The 12,992-nt window shown below is 55.9% G+C and overlaps 1 protein-coding gene across 4 annotated transcripts in view; it reads right to left on the bottom strand.

Annotated features, from left to right (window-relative positions):
- Positions 1 to 2,312: 2,312 nt before the first annotated feature.
- Positions 2,313 to 12,992, bottom strand: part of ARID3A (AT-rich interaction domain 3A) — a 32,986-nt gene continuing 22,306 nt past the window's right edge. For all 4 annotated transcript variants that reach the window (XM_070465266.1, XM_070465265.1, XM_070465267.1 and 1 more), the window contains exons 4-9: positions 10,927 to 10,999; positions 7,804 to 7,987; positions 7,263 to 7,510; positions 5,113 to 5,394; positions 3,455 to 3,553; positions 2,313 to 3,030 (exon numbers count right to left, since the gene is read on the bottom strand). In XM_070465266.1, the coding sequence (XP_070321367.1) occupies positions 2,843 to 3,030; positions 3,455 to 3,553; positions 5,113 to 5,394; positions 7,263 to 7,510; positions 7,804 to 7,987; positions 10,927 to 10,999 (1,074 nt within the window). In that variant the 3' untranslated portion in view covers positions 2,313 to 2,842. The remainder of the gene's footprint in view (positions 3,031 to 3,454; positions 3,554 to 5,112; positions 5,395 to 7,262; positions 7,511 to 7,803; positions 7,988 to 10,926; positions 11,000 to 12,992) is intronic.

Here is a 12,992-nt window from a genome sequence, read left to right as displayed (position 1 = left end):
AAAAATGCAGAAGCAAAATTAAGGGAAAAAAAATGGTGGTGGGCAAAAATGCTAACAGTGAGAAAAGTGACTGTACAAACGCACAACTATTACAAACCAACCCGCCACCCCGTGCCCGCCCCCCACCCCTGCCCACCCCCAGCTGGACAGCTACAGACCTGCGGCCAGTTTGGAGGTCACAAGGAAGGTTCTAGAAGCAGCCCGTCCACAAGCATCAGCAGAGCAGGGGTACCCCTCGAGCCCCTCTCCACCCTGAGTTTGGGGGCCCCCATCCAAGGCATGCTGCTAAGCCCCACCTATTCAGGAATGAACAGCACTCAACCCCGGTCCCCCCAGGTTTGCATAAGGGGTGCTAAGTGCACCCTACACCGATAGGCAGCGGTGGGGCTGGGAGTGTGGGGGTACTGATTGGAGCGACCTAGGCAGAGGCAGGGCCCCTTAGAGGGCGAAGTCTCTCCTGGCCCCAGGACCCCCTGCTATTTCCATGGCTGGTGGGTCCCCCCATCCTGGGCCCATGCCCCCTCCCCTACAATCATCAGCGTTGCCCAGCACCACAGGCACACCCTGAGTCAGACACGGGGGGTGGGGGGGTTGGCCCATTGCCTGCACGATGCTCTGTCCCCCGATGCCAGGGCCCCGCTATATACGTCGATGCAACAGCACGCATGCGTGGGACCCTGAGCTGGGGGCTAGGGAGGTGGGCACCCAGGCGGGGGTTTTGGCATCAAGAGTCAGACCTGAGGTAGAAAGAAACTCGCAGCAGACACCCCCCTCTACGATGCCGGCAGGAAGCGGGTGGGGGGCAGAGGGCAGCCGCGCACACTCCTGGGGTCAGGTGAGGGAAGAGCAGAGGGAGAGGGGGGATGGCAAACAAGGGGGGCAGATTGTGTCTAGGAACAAAAGGATCCCCCTCCCACAATGATTGTGCCGCTGCAGTGGGAGACGACAGGAGGGGAGACCCTTCCAGAAGCAGGAAGAAAGACCCAAGCCCTGCGCCACCCTCTCCTGGGAGGGTGGGGGGGCGTCAGCGACCCTGAGATACACCAAAGAAATGGGTTCCCTCCCAGAGACACACCTCACCCCACAGGAAGGCAAACCCGGTGAGACTGGGGTCTCAGGACCACCCCCAAGGTCTCCAAGGCAACAAGATGACGCCTGGGTTGGGAGAGAGCAGGCTGCTGGGGGAGCCCAGCCGCCCCTCCGGGCTCGTTAGGTCGGGCTCCCGGGGTCCAATTAGTTTTTCCAGGCTCACCTGGGAACAGCTGCGTTCTTCCCAGCCCACCCCCAACCTCAGAGGGATGTGAAAAAGCGCTGCCTTGCGGGAGGGAGGCACAGCTCCCCCCAACAATACCTGGTCCTGAGGACGGAAGGAAACTGGGCCCAAAAGCACGCCTGGGCTTAGGGCGGACGGATGTGCAGGCTGCGTGCTACATCTTACCGGCGCCCCCGACCCCCAGCTGTATCCCACCAACGCCTGCCTTCTGACCTAGGGAACAGGGTTGGTGGGGGGGTAGGAGGGTGGCCCCCCCTCGGCCTGTGTGTAGTTCCTTGAGTCATTGCAGGGCTCCCAGCAAGTATAGAGGGACAAAGTTAAAGAGATGAGAACGGGAGTGGGGTGGGGTGAGGGGGTTCAGGGTGCCATGGCCCCAGAAACCCCACCCTGAGCTAAGGCCGGGTCACCCCTATCCCCAGACACGGCGTCCCCGGACACGGCGTCCCCGGACATGGCATCCCCGGACACGGCATCCCCGGACATGGCATCCCCAGACACGGCACCCCCAGGCTGTGTTCATCCCTGAGACAGGAGCCTGGGGCTGGCGGGGGAGCACCCCCCACCCCAGCAATTTCTCCTTTTGAGTTAAGACTTCGGGGCTCCTGACTGAGGAGCCCAGCCTGAAACACAAGTCCGGTGACATCTAGCATTCCGCATCCCTGCCCCTCTTGCCCCAGGACCCCGCCATGCACCCCCAGCCCAGCCCAGCCCACAGCACCTGAGTTCATCGGCTCTGCTGACTCCAGCCTAGGCATCCAGTGTCCTGGGCCCACTGCACCACAGGAAATGCACAACCGAACCCAAATCAGTCATGGGAAAAATAAAGGGTATTACTTGGGTTTTTTTTGGCCTTTTTTTTTTCTTTTTCAAGTCCAGTTTCCCTGAATGAACACAAATATATAGATATATATATCCTTTTCCTAGGTTTGATTCTTCCCCCAAGAATAAAATAGAATATTTACAAAACAAAACCCCTAAAACCTCTTAAAAACCCTATAGTTTGAATTTCACTATTTCTTTTAAAAAAACAACAACAAAGTTCCCGAAAGCAACAACAACAACAAAATTCAACTGATCTTGGCTCAGGGGTTTCATTCAACACAAGGAGCTGGGTGTGGTGAGTGCGTGACAAACGGACGAAAAAAAAAAAGCAAAGAAAAAAACAGATAAAAATGAAAAAACACAGTGCAGGGATGTATGAGGTAAACAGGATTGGCCTGTTGAAACCAGACACCAGTCCACATTGGGTCCACCAGGGCTGCGGGAGAGCCCTAGTAAACATTTGCCTCCCTCATTTCTAATTTCCTTTGATATTCTCACAATTCATCTCTGAATGTCCGAAACCTGAGTAATTCAAGTGTTCCTTGGTTTTCCCCTGTTTTATTAAATTTTCTTTATATATATATATATATATGTATATATATTTTTCTTTTCTTTTTGGCGTTAAGCTGTCGCTCCTCTGTGGATACCTCCCCTCCCCACCCGTATCTTCCGCCATCCCAGCCCCTGCTTGGCCCACCTGGATTCCCTGCCCAATCTGGCAGGTTCCCAGGGTGGGGAGTGTTGCGGTTAAGGCAATGAGTTGTTTGAGGTAGATGTGGGGGGTGCAGACATCCCTGCTGGACCTGCCTGGCTGCCTGCACTGCTGCTGCTGCCGCTGTTGGTCCCGCTGTTTCCTCCCCGGCTGCTGCTGCCGCCTCCACCTTTGCTGGGAGCAGAGGGTGGCGTGGGGGCTGGTGGCTGGGCGAACAGCACTCCTGGTGCAAGGACAGGAGGAGAGACAAGTCGTGGAGAATGTAAAAGATCACATGACAGGAGTGAGCGATTCCTGAGCGATTCCCAGCAAAGTCCCTCTCCCGCAGGACACCACCACCTCCTCAAGCCTCCCCTCATGGGGTCTTTACAGAAACAGAGCTGTTCTGTGTCAACATCGCCACCTGGTGGCCTACAGGAGTCATGGGTCTGACCACATTATTTTTGAAGTACACAACACCTGATATGACCATGCTGAGCACTTACTTAGTACTTGCTGAGCACCTGCCCAAGTATAAGACACAGACTATCGCTCATACACTAGTCTCATGAGGGAAGAGCTCTGGGCTCAAGCCAGCCACACCTGAGGGGCAACCAGGACTCTGGAAAGACATGGTCAAGGTGGGCGTGTGCGCCAAGCCAGCCTACCTGTGTACATGATTCCATTAATCTCTACTGACATGCTAATACTGTTGCTGCCGTTGGTGCTGGTCAGGTTCGAAGCCGAGTCCTGGCGGCTCTCGGAGGCTGTGGGAAGAAGAAAAAACACCCTTTGTCACCATAAACCAGCCCCCCTGCAATGAGCTGTATCATGTGGGTCATCCCCACCAGATGTGAAGCTTCACAGAGCTTCAGACCTGATCTCTCAGCAGCACACACAGTAGACATTCAAAAAATACTTATTGAATAAGAATGTATTTGTCTCAAATTTGTTTTTTTGCATGATTATAACTCTTGTTTTCCCTTAATAATTAAAAAAAATTTTTTTTCCTTAAATTTCTTGGCTTCACTGCCAAGCAGGTGGGATCTTAGCTCCTCAACCAGAGATGGAAGTCTTGTGCCCCCTGCAGTGGAAGTGGAAAGTCTTAGCCACTGGAATGCCAGGGAAGTCTTTTTCTAATAATTTTTATTGGAGTTTAGTTGATTTACAGTGCTAAGTTTTTCAGGTGTACAGCAGGATTACAAGTCTTAAGCAATGTGTTTGTGCTTAGTCACTCAGTCATGTCCTACTCTTTGCGACCCCATGGACTGTAACCCACCAGGTTCCTATATCCATGGGGATTCTCCAGGCAAGAATACTGGAGTGGGTTGCCATTCCCTTCTCCAGGAGATCTTATTGATCCAGGGATCGAACTTGGATCTCCTTCATTGCAGGTTCTTTACTGTCTGAGTCACCGGGGAAGCCTAAATCATGTCATTCTTTTTAATGGCCAGAGTATTCCAGCCTTGGTTCATTCATTCCCCTACTGATGGGACATCGTGCAAACATCTGCAGTGAACATCCTTGGACACGTGAGTTTCCTAGAGCCCTTGCATCAGCTCTGCTTTAGATACCAAGCAGAATCACCCAGTTCTGGGGCAAGTACATCTTCTATCTTTAAAAAAGATTCCCCCCGGGACTTTCCTGGTAGTCCAGTGGTTAACACTCCATGCTTCCAATGCAGCAGGCACAGGTTTGATCCCTGGTTAGGGAACTAAGATCCCACATACTCCGAGGCACAGCCAAAAAAAAGACTGCCAAGTTGTCACCTGTTTACACATCCACCAGTAGGACCAAGGGGGCCCATTTCCACCACATCCTGACCAACATTTGATATTATTAAACTCTGATGGATGAAAAAAAATAAAAATAAATAAATAAATAAACTCTGATGGATGAAAAATGGAATCCCCTAGTTAACTTGCAGAGCCCCAAAGAGATGGAGTTAAACAGTTTTTCCTACTAGTTTATAAGTTGTGTTCCCCAGGTGACTCAGTGGCAAAGAATCCATGTGCCAATGCAGGAGCCACAGGAGACATGGGTTCAATCCCTGGGTTGAGAAGATCCCCAGGAGGAGGAAATGGCAAACTACTCTAGTATTCTTGCATGGAGAATCCCATGGACAGAGGAGCCTGGCAGGCTATAGTCCATGAAGTTGCACAGTTGGATACGACTGAGTATGCATGATGAGTCCCAGCTACCCATTCCTTGTACTAGTCTGTTTACCTTTTTTTCTTTTTGATCTGCAGGCACTCTTTACATATGTTGGCTACGAGGCCCTTCTCTTATGCAAGAAGCACAGAGGGTCTGAGCACCGGGGTGGTACCTTGGCTATTGATCCGGATGCTCATAGGCAGCTGTGCCGTCATGGCCAGGAAGTTCTGCTGAAGTGCCCGCTGCATCAGCCGCTGCTGCTCCTCTGCCACCAGGGCCATCTTCTTCTCGGGAGGCTCCCCAGACTCCAGTTTCTCCCGAAGCTGCTCCAGGGCAGCCGCCTGTGCTGCCACGGCCGCCTGGGCTGCTACTGCCTGGGCCGCCACCACGGGGTGACCTGCCAGGGAGACTGGCAGGCGGCCGGGGACTGTGATGGGGATGGCTGCATCCTCCTCTGGACAGGAGAGAAGAGGAGTTGGTGGCCAGAAGGGAATGGAGGTAGCTTAGTCCCTGCCTCCCACACAAGGCAGGAAGGTGCCTCCTTGAATACCTCCCCTGATGGGGTGCTCACTTCCTCTCAAGGGATGAAGTGGACAGGTTTTGGAACAAACACAAGTGCTAAGAGCCTTTCTACTCTCAGGCTGACATCAGATACCACCATAATGGTAACAATACTAGTGATAGTTACAGTATATAGTACTGCTTGGCATCATTAAGTAGTATCAGACAGAGACCATAGTAGCACACGTTACATACACATACAATATTAATTACAACCAGAGCTCACCACATCTTGTCTAAAGCACTTAATGTGAACCATCCCATCAACCCCATTTCTACCTAGACACCCTCTTCTCCACTTTACTGCTGAGAAAACCAAGGCTCAGAGAGGATGGATAACTTTCCTGAGGCCACTGAGCTGAAGAGAAATTGAGCTGAAATCAAACGCACACAGCCCAAGCCCAGAACCAGCTCTGGACCATTCCCCTCTCCAGCAGTTGAAACAAACAACCCCATCATTCCCACTCAGTGGTCCCACTGTGACCCACTCTCTCTTGTCCCAATTCTTCCTCTTGAGTCTCTTTCTAGTGGCCGGAGACTGCCTCTCCAGGATGGACCCCATTCCAACTTCTGTAGTTGCCAGCCCCTCTGCCCTGGAGTCTCTGCAGCCATCTCTGCTACTCTCAGTTCCAAATAGCCCCTCAGACCCATTACAACCATCTTTCCCCAGCTCCCTCATGAGCTCCATCGGGTTCGGATCTCTCTTTTGTCCCCCACTGTCCTTCTGAGCTCCAGCACGGGGCTCGCAGAGAACAGATGCCTAACGACATTCACAGGTATGGCTGTGACTCCCCGAGGCTGGGGCAGGGTAAACAGAGGCCCATAGAGGTTGGAGGGAGCTGACACTGGCGAGATCTCTTTCACCTTAGATCTGACCAGCCCTGAATTCTCAGGGTGCTGGGAGGATCATCCTGGATCCCTGGGCCAAGCCTGTGACGTAGGGAGTCGCAGTTCGTGTGGCAGATGAGAAACGGGACCTTGGACAGTGCACCGGCCTGCTTGAGGCCAGGCCACCACATGAGCTGTTGGTGATTCTGTGTTAGGAAGGATTCAGAAGCTCAATGATCGACTGGTGATATCTGCCACAGATGGGGTCTAGGGTGTTGCACGCTGCGCATTTTACACACCCAAGGTCCCCAACAACTCCACAAAGGTATAATCTCCTGCACTTTACCCATAACAAGAGCTAGGCTCAGAAAGGGCCAGTGAGCACTGAGCAATAGCTCCAAGGGTGGTTACAGTCAGTTTGATGACCCACACTGGGACCGTGTGTTCAGAACAATTCTAAAGTTCAAAGGGAAGAGAATACACTGATCAACTAGCAATGTCTGTCACATCAAGGGACTAGAGATAACCACGGGCAGCAGCCTGTACAAATGCTACAGTAAAAGAGTGATTAATTAGCAATGTCTGCCACGGGCAAAGGATAGGAAAATTGGGCATGGTTTGCCTTCTCCGACTTGGCACAGAATTGGAGGTAACAACTATTGATTTGTGATATACGCCAAGGGAACAGGTTTAGGGGAAAAAAATTGATTAGAGATGTCTGCCTGCCATGGGCCAAGGTTGAAGGAAGAGCAGTTGACTAGTAATGTCTGCCACAGGCATACCACTGGTGGGTAGGTAGCCCTCTTCCACACCCACTTTGGGGTCTAATCTTCCTGGTCACCCAGAAAGGGAAAGAGACATCCCCATCCCTAGGTCACAATGCCAGGCTAAAGCAGAGTCATGATCAGGCCCCAGGCCCTGCGTAGCCCTCACCTTTCTTGATCTTGGGGGCTGGGGTGATGGAGCTGCCGTTGGTGCTGGCGGCCAGGCCCAAGGAGGACACAGGCAGCTTGGGCGAGGACAGCATGCCGTGGGCCCCGCCCGGCGAGTAGGCAAAGAGGGAGCCCCCAAAGCTCTGGCGCCGGCCCTCCCTCCGATTGCTGTCGATGGCTGCCTGGAGCTCGTTGGGGTTGCTGAGGCCACGCTTCTCACACTCGTAGGGGTACAGGTACTTCATATACCTGTGGGCAGGGACAAGAGGCAGGATGGCACTCAGGACACCTTGGGGGTCTGCATGAAGCCAAGCCCCACCTCCCTGCCTGGATGCCCACTGGTCCTCTGAGCCCCTGTCCTCACCTATGCTGTTCCCTCTGTCGTGATGCCTGTCCTGCAGCACGTCCCATCCCATGACCACCACCTGCTAATCCTTGAGCACTCAACTGGCAGGGCCTAAAGGCCGGGACTTTCCGTGACCCCCTGCTCTGTGGTCCTTTCTACCTAGGGTCCTTTCCGCCTGGCGTGAGTGGGCACTTACTGGGTGCGCAGCGTGAAGGCAGCGCTGGTGATGGACGTGGGCAGGTTCAGTCCCTTGGTGATCTCCCGCCACAGCTTCTTGTTGATGACCTCCACCAAGCCGCCCTTCTCCGTCACCAGCACATACAACATGAACAGGTCGAGTACCTGCTTCGCCATGATGGGGATGCGGTTCACAGGTGTCCCTGTGGAGAGGCGGGTGCTGTCACTTGAGGTGGCGCCCAATGCATCAGTGAGAGTGGGTACCCTTGGCACAGCTGACCCAAGGCATCTGGCCCTCTGGAGGGCTGCCCCTGGCATTATAGGGGGTAAAGAAGCATCCCTGCCCCAGCCAGTGTGGCACCCAGCATCCCCTGGGGGCAGGGTCACTGGGTCAGACCCCAGCTTGCAAGAGCCCGGAGGCGGCTGTGTCTCAGTATTTCCATCAGTGATCTGGGTTCATGCTGCTCATCTGGGGATGAGGAGGTGCTGCAGGGCCAACCTGGGGGCCCAGCATGAGAAATACAGCCTCTGTTATTGTTTCTACAACTGACAGCTGCCAAAACAACTCCGCTGTGTTCCCTGAGGCAGGCTCCCTCCAGGTCCCCTGGGGCTCTGCAGTGGGGAAGCGGGGCTGGTTAATCCACTTTGCAGTTTAGATAGCAGAGGTGGGCCAGCCAGGGGAGAGGGGCCCCTCCCTGCAGACAGGCCTTCTCCCCACTTCTGCCCACCCTGATGGTCTGAGCCCCTGAACACGTCCCAGCCAAGGGAGCCCCTAGGTCTCAGGTCAGTCTGCCTGGCACCTTCCTGGCTGACAGTGGAGAAGCCCCCAATTATACTTCTCCCCCGGGCAGTGAAATTACAGGTTTACTCTCTGAGGCCCCCACACAGTCCTGCTCACATGAAGTACCCCCACCCCATGCCCAGCCTGGCATACAGCAGGTGTCAGTAAACAACAGTGAAGGCAGCTGGGCCCCCATCCAATTGCAGCCTTGAAGGCAGGTCTGCCCCCACTGCAGAAATGGAATCTGGCTCCCGCTCCCGCTGCCCCCATGGTGCTCTGGACCTGGGACCCTGGTTTCCACTCCCCACTCCCCAGCCCCAGTGGGACATCTCAGAACCACCTCCTGCCAACCGTGGCTGCTTCCTAAGTCGCCAAATCCCCAAGGAACAAACACAGCCTGGCGGGGGTGGAGTAAGATGGGCCTCAGATCCCCCCACTTCATTTTCCAGTCCAAGGAGACAGACAAGCAACACCAGGCGTCAGTGGCATACCCGGCCCCAGAGGCACCCCCAGCGCCCGCCTGGCCCACCCGGGGTGCTGAGTTAGGCTCTGAGTTGGGCTTCTCCCGGGACCCTGGGCCCTGGCTCGGCAGCAGGCGGATGTTTATAGAAGACGTGGAGCTGGGTGAGCACAGAGAGGCATTGATGGAGGCAGGCAGGGGGGTGATAAGGAAGGGTGGAGAGGTCGTCAAGGAAACAGCAGGAGGGTGGGGTGCAGGCAGGGCCCCTCCCCCACTTGTAGCCCTGGAGACTCTGGAGAACCATCCAGTTAGAGACGTTTTGATTTTGTGATGGGGGCAGGGGAAGCGGGAATTACTCTCCCCCTGGAGTGACGGGAAGGGGCTTGTGGGATGCAGGACATGATATCCAGATTCTCAGCCCCAAAGCCCTCCATCCCAATTATAGACAGGAGGGTTCAATAGGAAGGTGGGGAAGCAGGGCCTTGGAGCTGGGTTCTGAGGGATGCATAGGAGTTTGTTGCTTCCTGTCCTCAGGAGCACCTGGCTTGGTGAGGGAGGCAGGGCTGGACACAGACCCTGAAAGCCTGGGTGGCCAGGAGCTGGGGCCCCAGAGAACCTGGCCTCACTGACACCCCACTCCAGAGCAGCTCACCATACTCCCTCCGTGCCTCCAGGACACCAGAAACCCAGTCTTAGGCAGAGTGGGTGGGCTTTGGGCCTAAGGGCTTGGAGCCCCATGGTTGGGGGGACAGTGGGGGGCTCTGGTAGGTGTGGACCGGGCTGATAAAGGGTGGGGTAGGAGCTCTCTGACTGCATAGGGGGCAGCAGGCCTGGCTGGGCTGGAAGATAACTGGGCTGGGCTGGACTCCTCTACCCCGGTACAGGAGGGGTTAACGCGGAGGCCGCAGCCCCCTCCCCTTTCATCTCCTTCCCTTCCGGCCTGGGCCTGTGTTTACAGAAGCTGCTAGCAGGGAGAGGCAGGCAGGGGCCCTGGACAAAGAAGCTGCCAGGCCCCTGCAGTCCATACTGGCCCCACCCCTTCCTGCCTCTCCAGGCCTCAGTTTCCTTCCCTGAACAAGGGGGGCATGGGGGTATCAGGGAACTGAGCCCACACTGCAGTGGGTACTCCTAGGATCTGCATCTGGCTGAAGCTCTGAGCTGGGGGTGGGGGGGGGGTATTGGGGGTCCTCTGGGCCTGGCTCTCCCTGAATGCCCCCTAGGCCTGGCCTCTGTCTCTGGTCATCTCCTGTTCACAAGGCTGTGTCTGGCATCTGCCAGACACTGGGGGTGGGGTTGGGGGGCAGAGGTGGCTCGGGCCTGGTACCCTGTCTTTGCATAATAACTGTGGCCCTGGCACTCAGCACATGTGGGCACTGACCACCACACGGCAGGGGGTGCAGGTGGCCCATCTCACAGACTGAGGAACTGAGGCCCCAGGTGGGAGCAGGGACCCAAACCTCCCACCAATTGCAGCAGCAGGAATGCCAGTCTCCAGTCTGCCAGGAGCTTCTGCCCACCACCCAGCGCCTGCCCTCCTGGGAATCCAACCCTGTTCCCCACACAGAGGCCGGCCTGCTGTGGGGGATCCTGGGAGCAGCAAGGGAGGAAGCCTGCACTGTCACTTCTGGGTTGGGGTCCCGAGACCCTCCCCCCACCCAAGGACATACCCCTTATACTCTCATAGCTGTGCCTCTCCCACCAGACCTGCAGGGCTGGGCCTCCTCTGTCAGATACCCATGGCAGGACGGTGCCTCTTCTCTCAGATGCTTGCCACCATGGCAGGGCTGTGTCTCCTGCTCAGGCATCTCTTGGATGCCTCCAGCCATGGGGAGCTCACTTTCTGACACATCTGCCCCAGGCCATGGCCAGCAGGGCCCATCCTCCTGGCAGGCAGATCTCACCTCGCTTCTGCATGAAACTGAACAAGTCATCCAGGAACTCCTTCCTCTTGGGGTCTGCGTCCAGTTCGTAGAGCTGTGAAGGCAGGGAGGGGAATGGGTTAGCGGGTGCCGGAGCTGGCAGAATGTTCACGTCACTTGGAAAGTTAGTTGAGGGGACTGGCAGTAGGAGAGCCAGCAGAGGGTCTCAGCCCTGGCCCTGTCCCCCAGCATCCAAACATCTGCCGAGGTCCCGCTGAGCCGGCAGCGAGAGCCTACCGCTGCCATCAGACAAAGACACTGAGACATTGTGCAGGGAGGGCGTAGCAGTTGACCACACTCTCAGCTTAAACCATGGATATTTTTTTATTCCTGCCTGGTTCTGGAGACCAGCCATCTGGAGTCAAGGTATGGCTCTAAGGGGGATTCTTCTCTCTCTCCCAGCTTGCAGGGGCCCAAGTGTCCCAGGCCTGCAGCTGCACCACCCTGGTCTCTGCCTCTATCTTGTGGCTTCTCCCTGGGGATTTGTCCAAAGTCCCCTCTTCCCATGGGGCACCCACTCACTGGCTGAGGGCCATCTCATCTCCATCCTTAACTGCTCACACCTGCAGATACCCGACTCCTGCGTCATGCTCTGATCACAGGTATGTGCTCAAGCTGAGTCTTGAACATATAATTTTGGGGGACACAATTTGTCTCATCCAGACTATTGCCACCATGAGGGTGGTGGATGTCTGGCACTGTCCACCAAGCCAGTGTGTATGCTCCTGCAGGGCACAGAGGCAGGCCTGGGACAGAGTCAGGACTCTCAGGAGCTCTGTCCTGCACATCCATTGCCTGGGTCCACCAGTTATGGAGGTCTGCGGTATTTGCAGGGCAGGGTGTCCTAGTCTCAACTGTCAGCTCCCAGGTGCTGGTGGGCAGGGAAGCCAGTAGAGGTAATTAGAGAGCAAAGCTTGGAGGTGGGGGGGGGGGGGGGTTTGTCGAGGAGGGGCAGTGCAAATAGCAGGCTTCAAATTAAGCTCTAGGGAATGTGCCCCCTTGGCTGCCTGGACACAGGGCGAGCAGGACTGTGGTGGGGGGCCTTGAAACCACCAATTAGCTCCAGCTGGGATAATCCGTCATCGAGGCCTAAGAACAGGGTAAGGCCCAGCTCCCGTGGCACGGGACACCCCTGGGCCTGGGAAGGCAGGGTCCTCGGGGAGGCTACCATTAGCCATCTGGCCCCTCCCTGGGCCTCAGTTTCCTAGTCTGTGCAGTGGAGACAATGCGGGGACTGAAGGGAACAGGCTGGGAGAGCTAGGAGTCCAGCCCTGGGTGGTCTAGGCCCAGCCTTTGTCTCCACCCTGCCCAGCCAGGCCGGCCAGCTGCATTCCTGCACTGATTTATGGTGGCCAGAGGCGTACACCCATCCGGGCCCCTCTGCTGTCCCCGCCCCAACCCCCACTCCGGCCCACACAGCCCCCAGCACTGTGTGGGCCCCTCACCCCTTTCTCAGAGCGCGTGATTCACACCCTGGTCTGGTCTCCTGTCTGCCCAGGGAGTTTGTCTGTTTTTGTTTCTGGTGTCTAAAACAGGGCTGAGCACACAGCAGTTTGCTTAATAGATGCTCGTTAAGTGAACCCTGATTGCTCAGCTGCGACATGGGCCAGGCTGGGCAGAGAAGACTAGGGTGACTTGTGGGGGTTCATCCTCAAATTTCCATCCACCCAGAACCTCAGGACTGGACCTTGTGCAGAAACAGCATCTCTGCCGATGTCATTAGTCATGATGGGTTTTCACAGTAGGACGACTGGGGTCCTTATGAGAGGAAGACAGACAGACACATGGGGAGATGAGGCAGAGACTGGGCTGATGCGGACACAGGCCAAGGGACGCCCAGAGACCCAGGAGCTGGAAGAGGCGGGAGGACTCGCCTCTGGAGCCTCTGGAGGGAGCAGGGCCCTGCCGTGGCCTGACCCTGGCCACTAGCTCTCCAGAACCAAGAAGATCTCTGTAGATCTAAGCCATCCGGTGTGTGGTCAGTCGTCCTGTCCAGTCAGTTGTCATACCTGCTCCAGGAAGCTCACGTGGGGTTCACCCAACCTCAA

This window comes from Odocoileus virginianus, chromosome 3 (assembly GCF_023699985.2).
Source record: "Odocoileus virginianus isolate 20LAN1187 ecotype Illinois chromosome 3, Ovbor_1.2, whole genome shotgun sequence".
Classification (NCBI taxonomy): Eukaryota; Metazoa; Chordata; class Mammalia; order Artiodactyla; family Cervidae; genus Odocoileus; species Odocoileus virginianus.
This window is presented reverse-complemented; position numbering and strand designations above follow the sequence as displayed.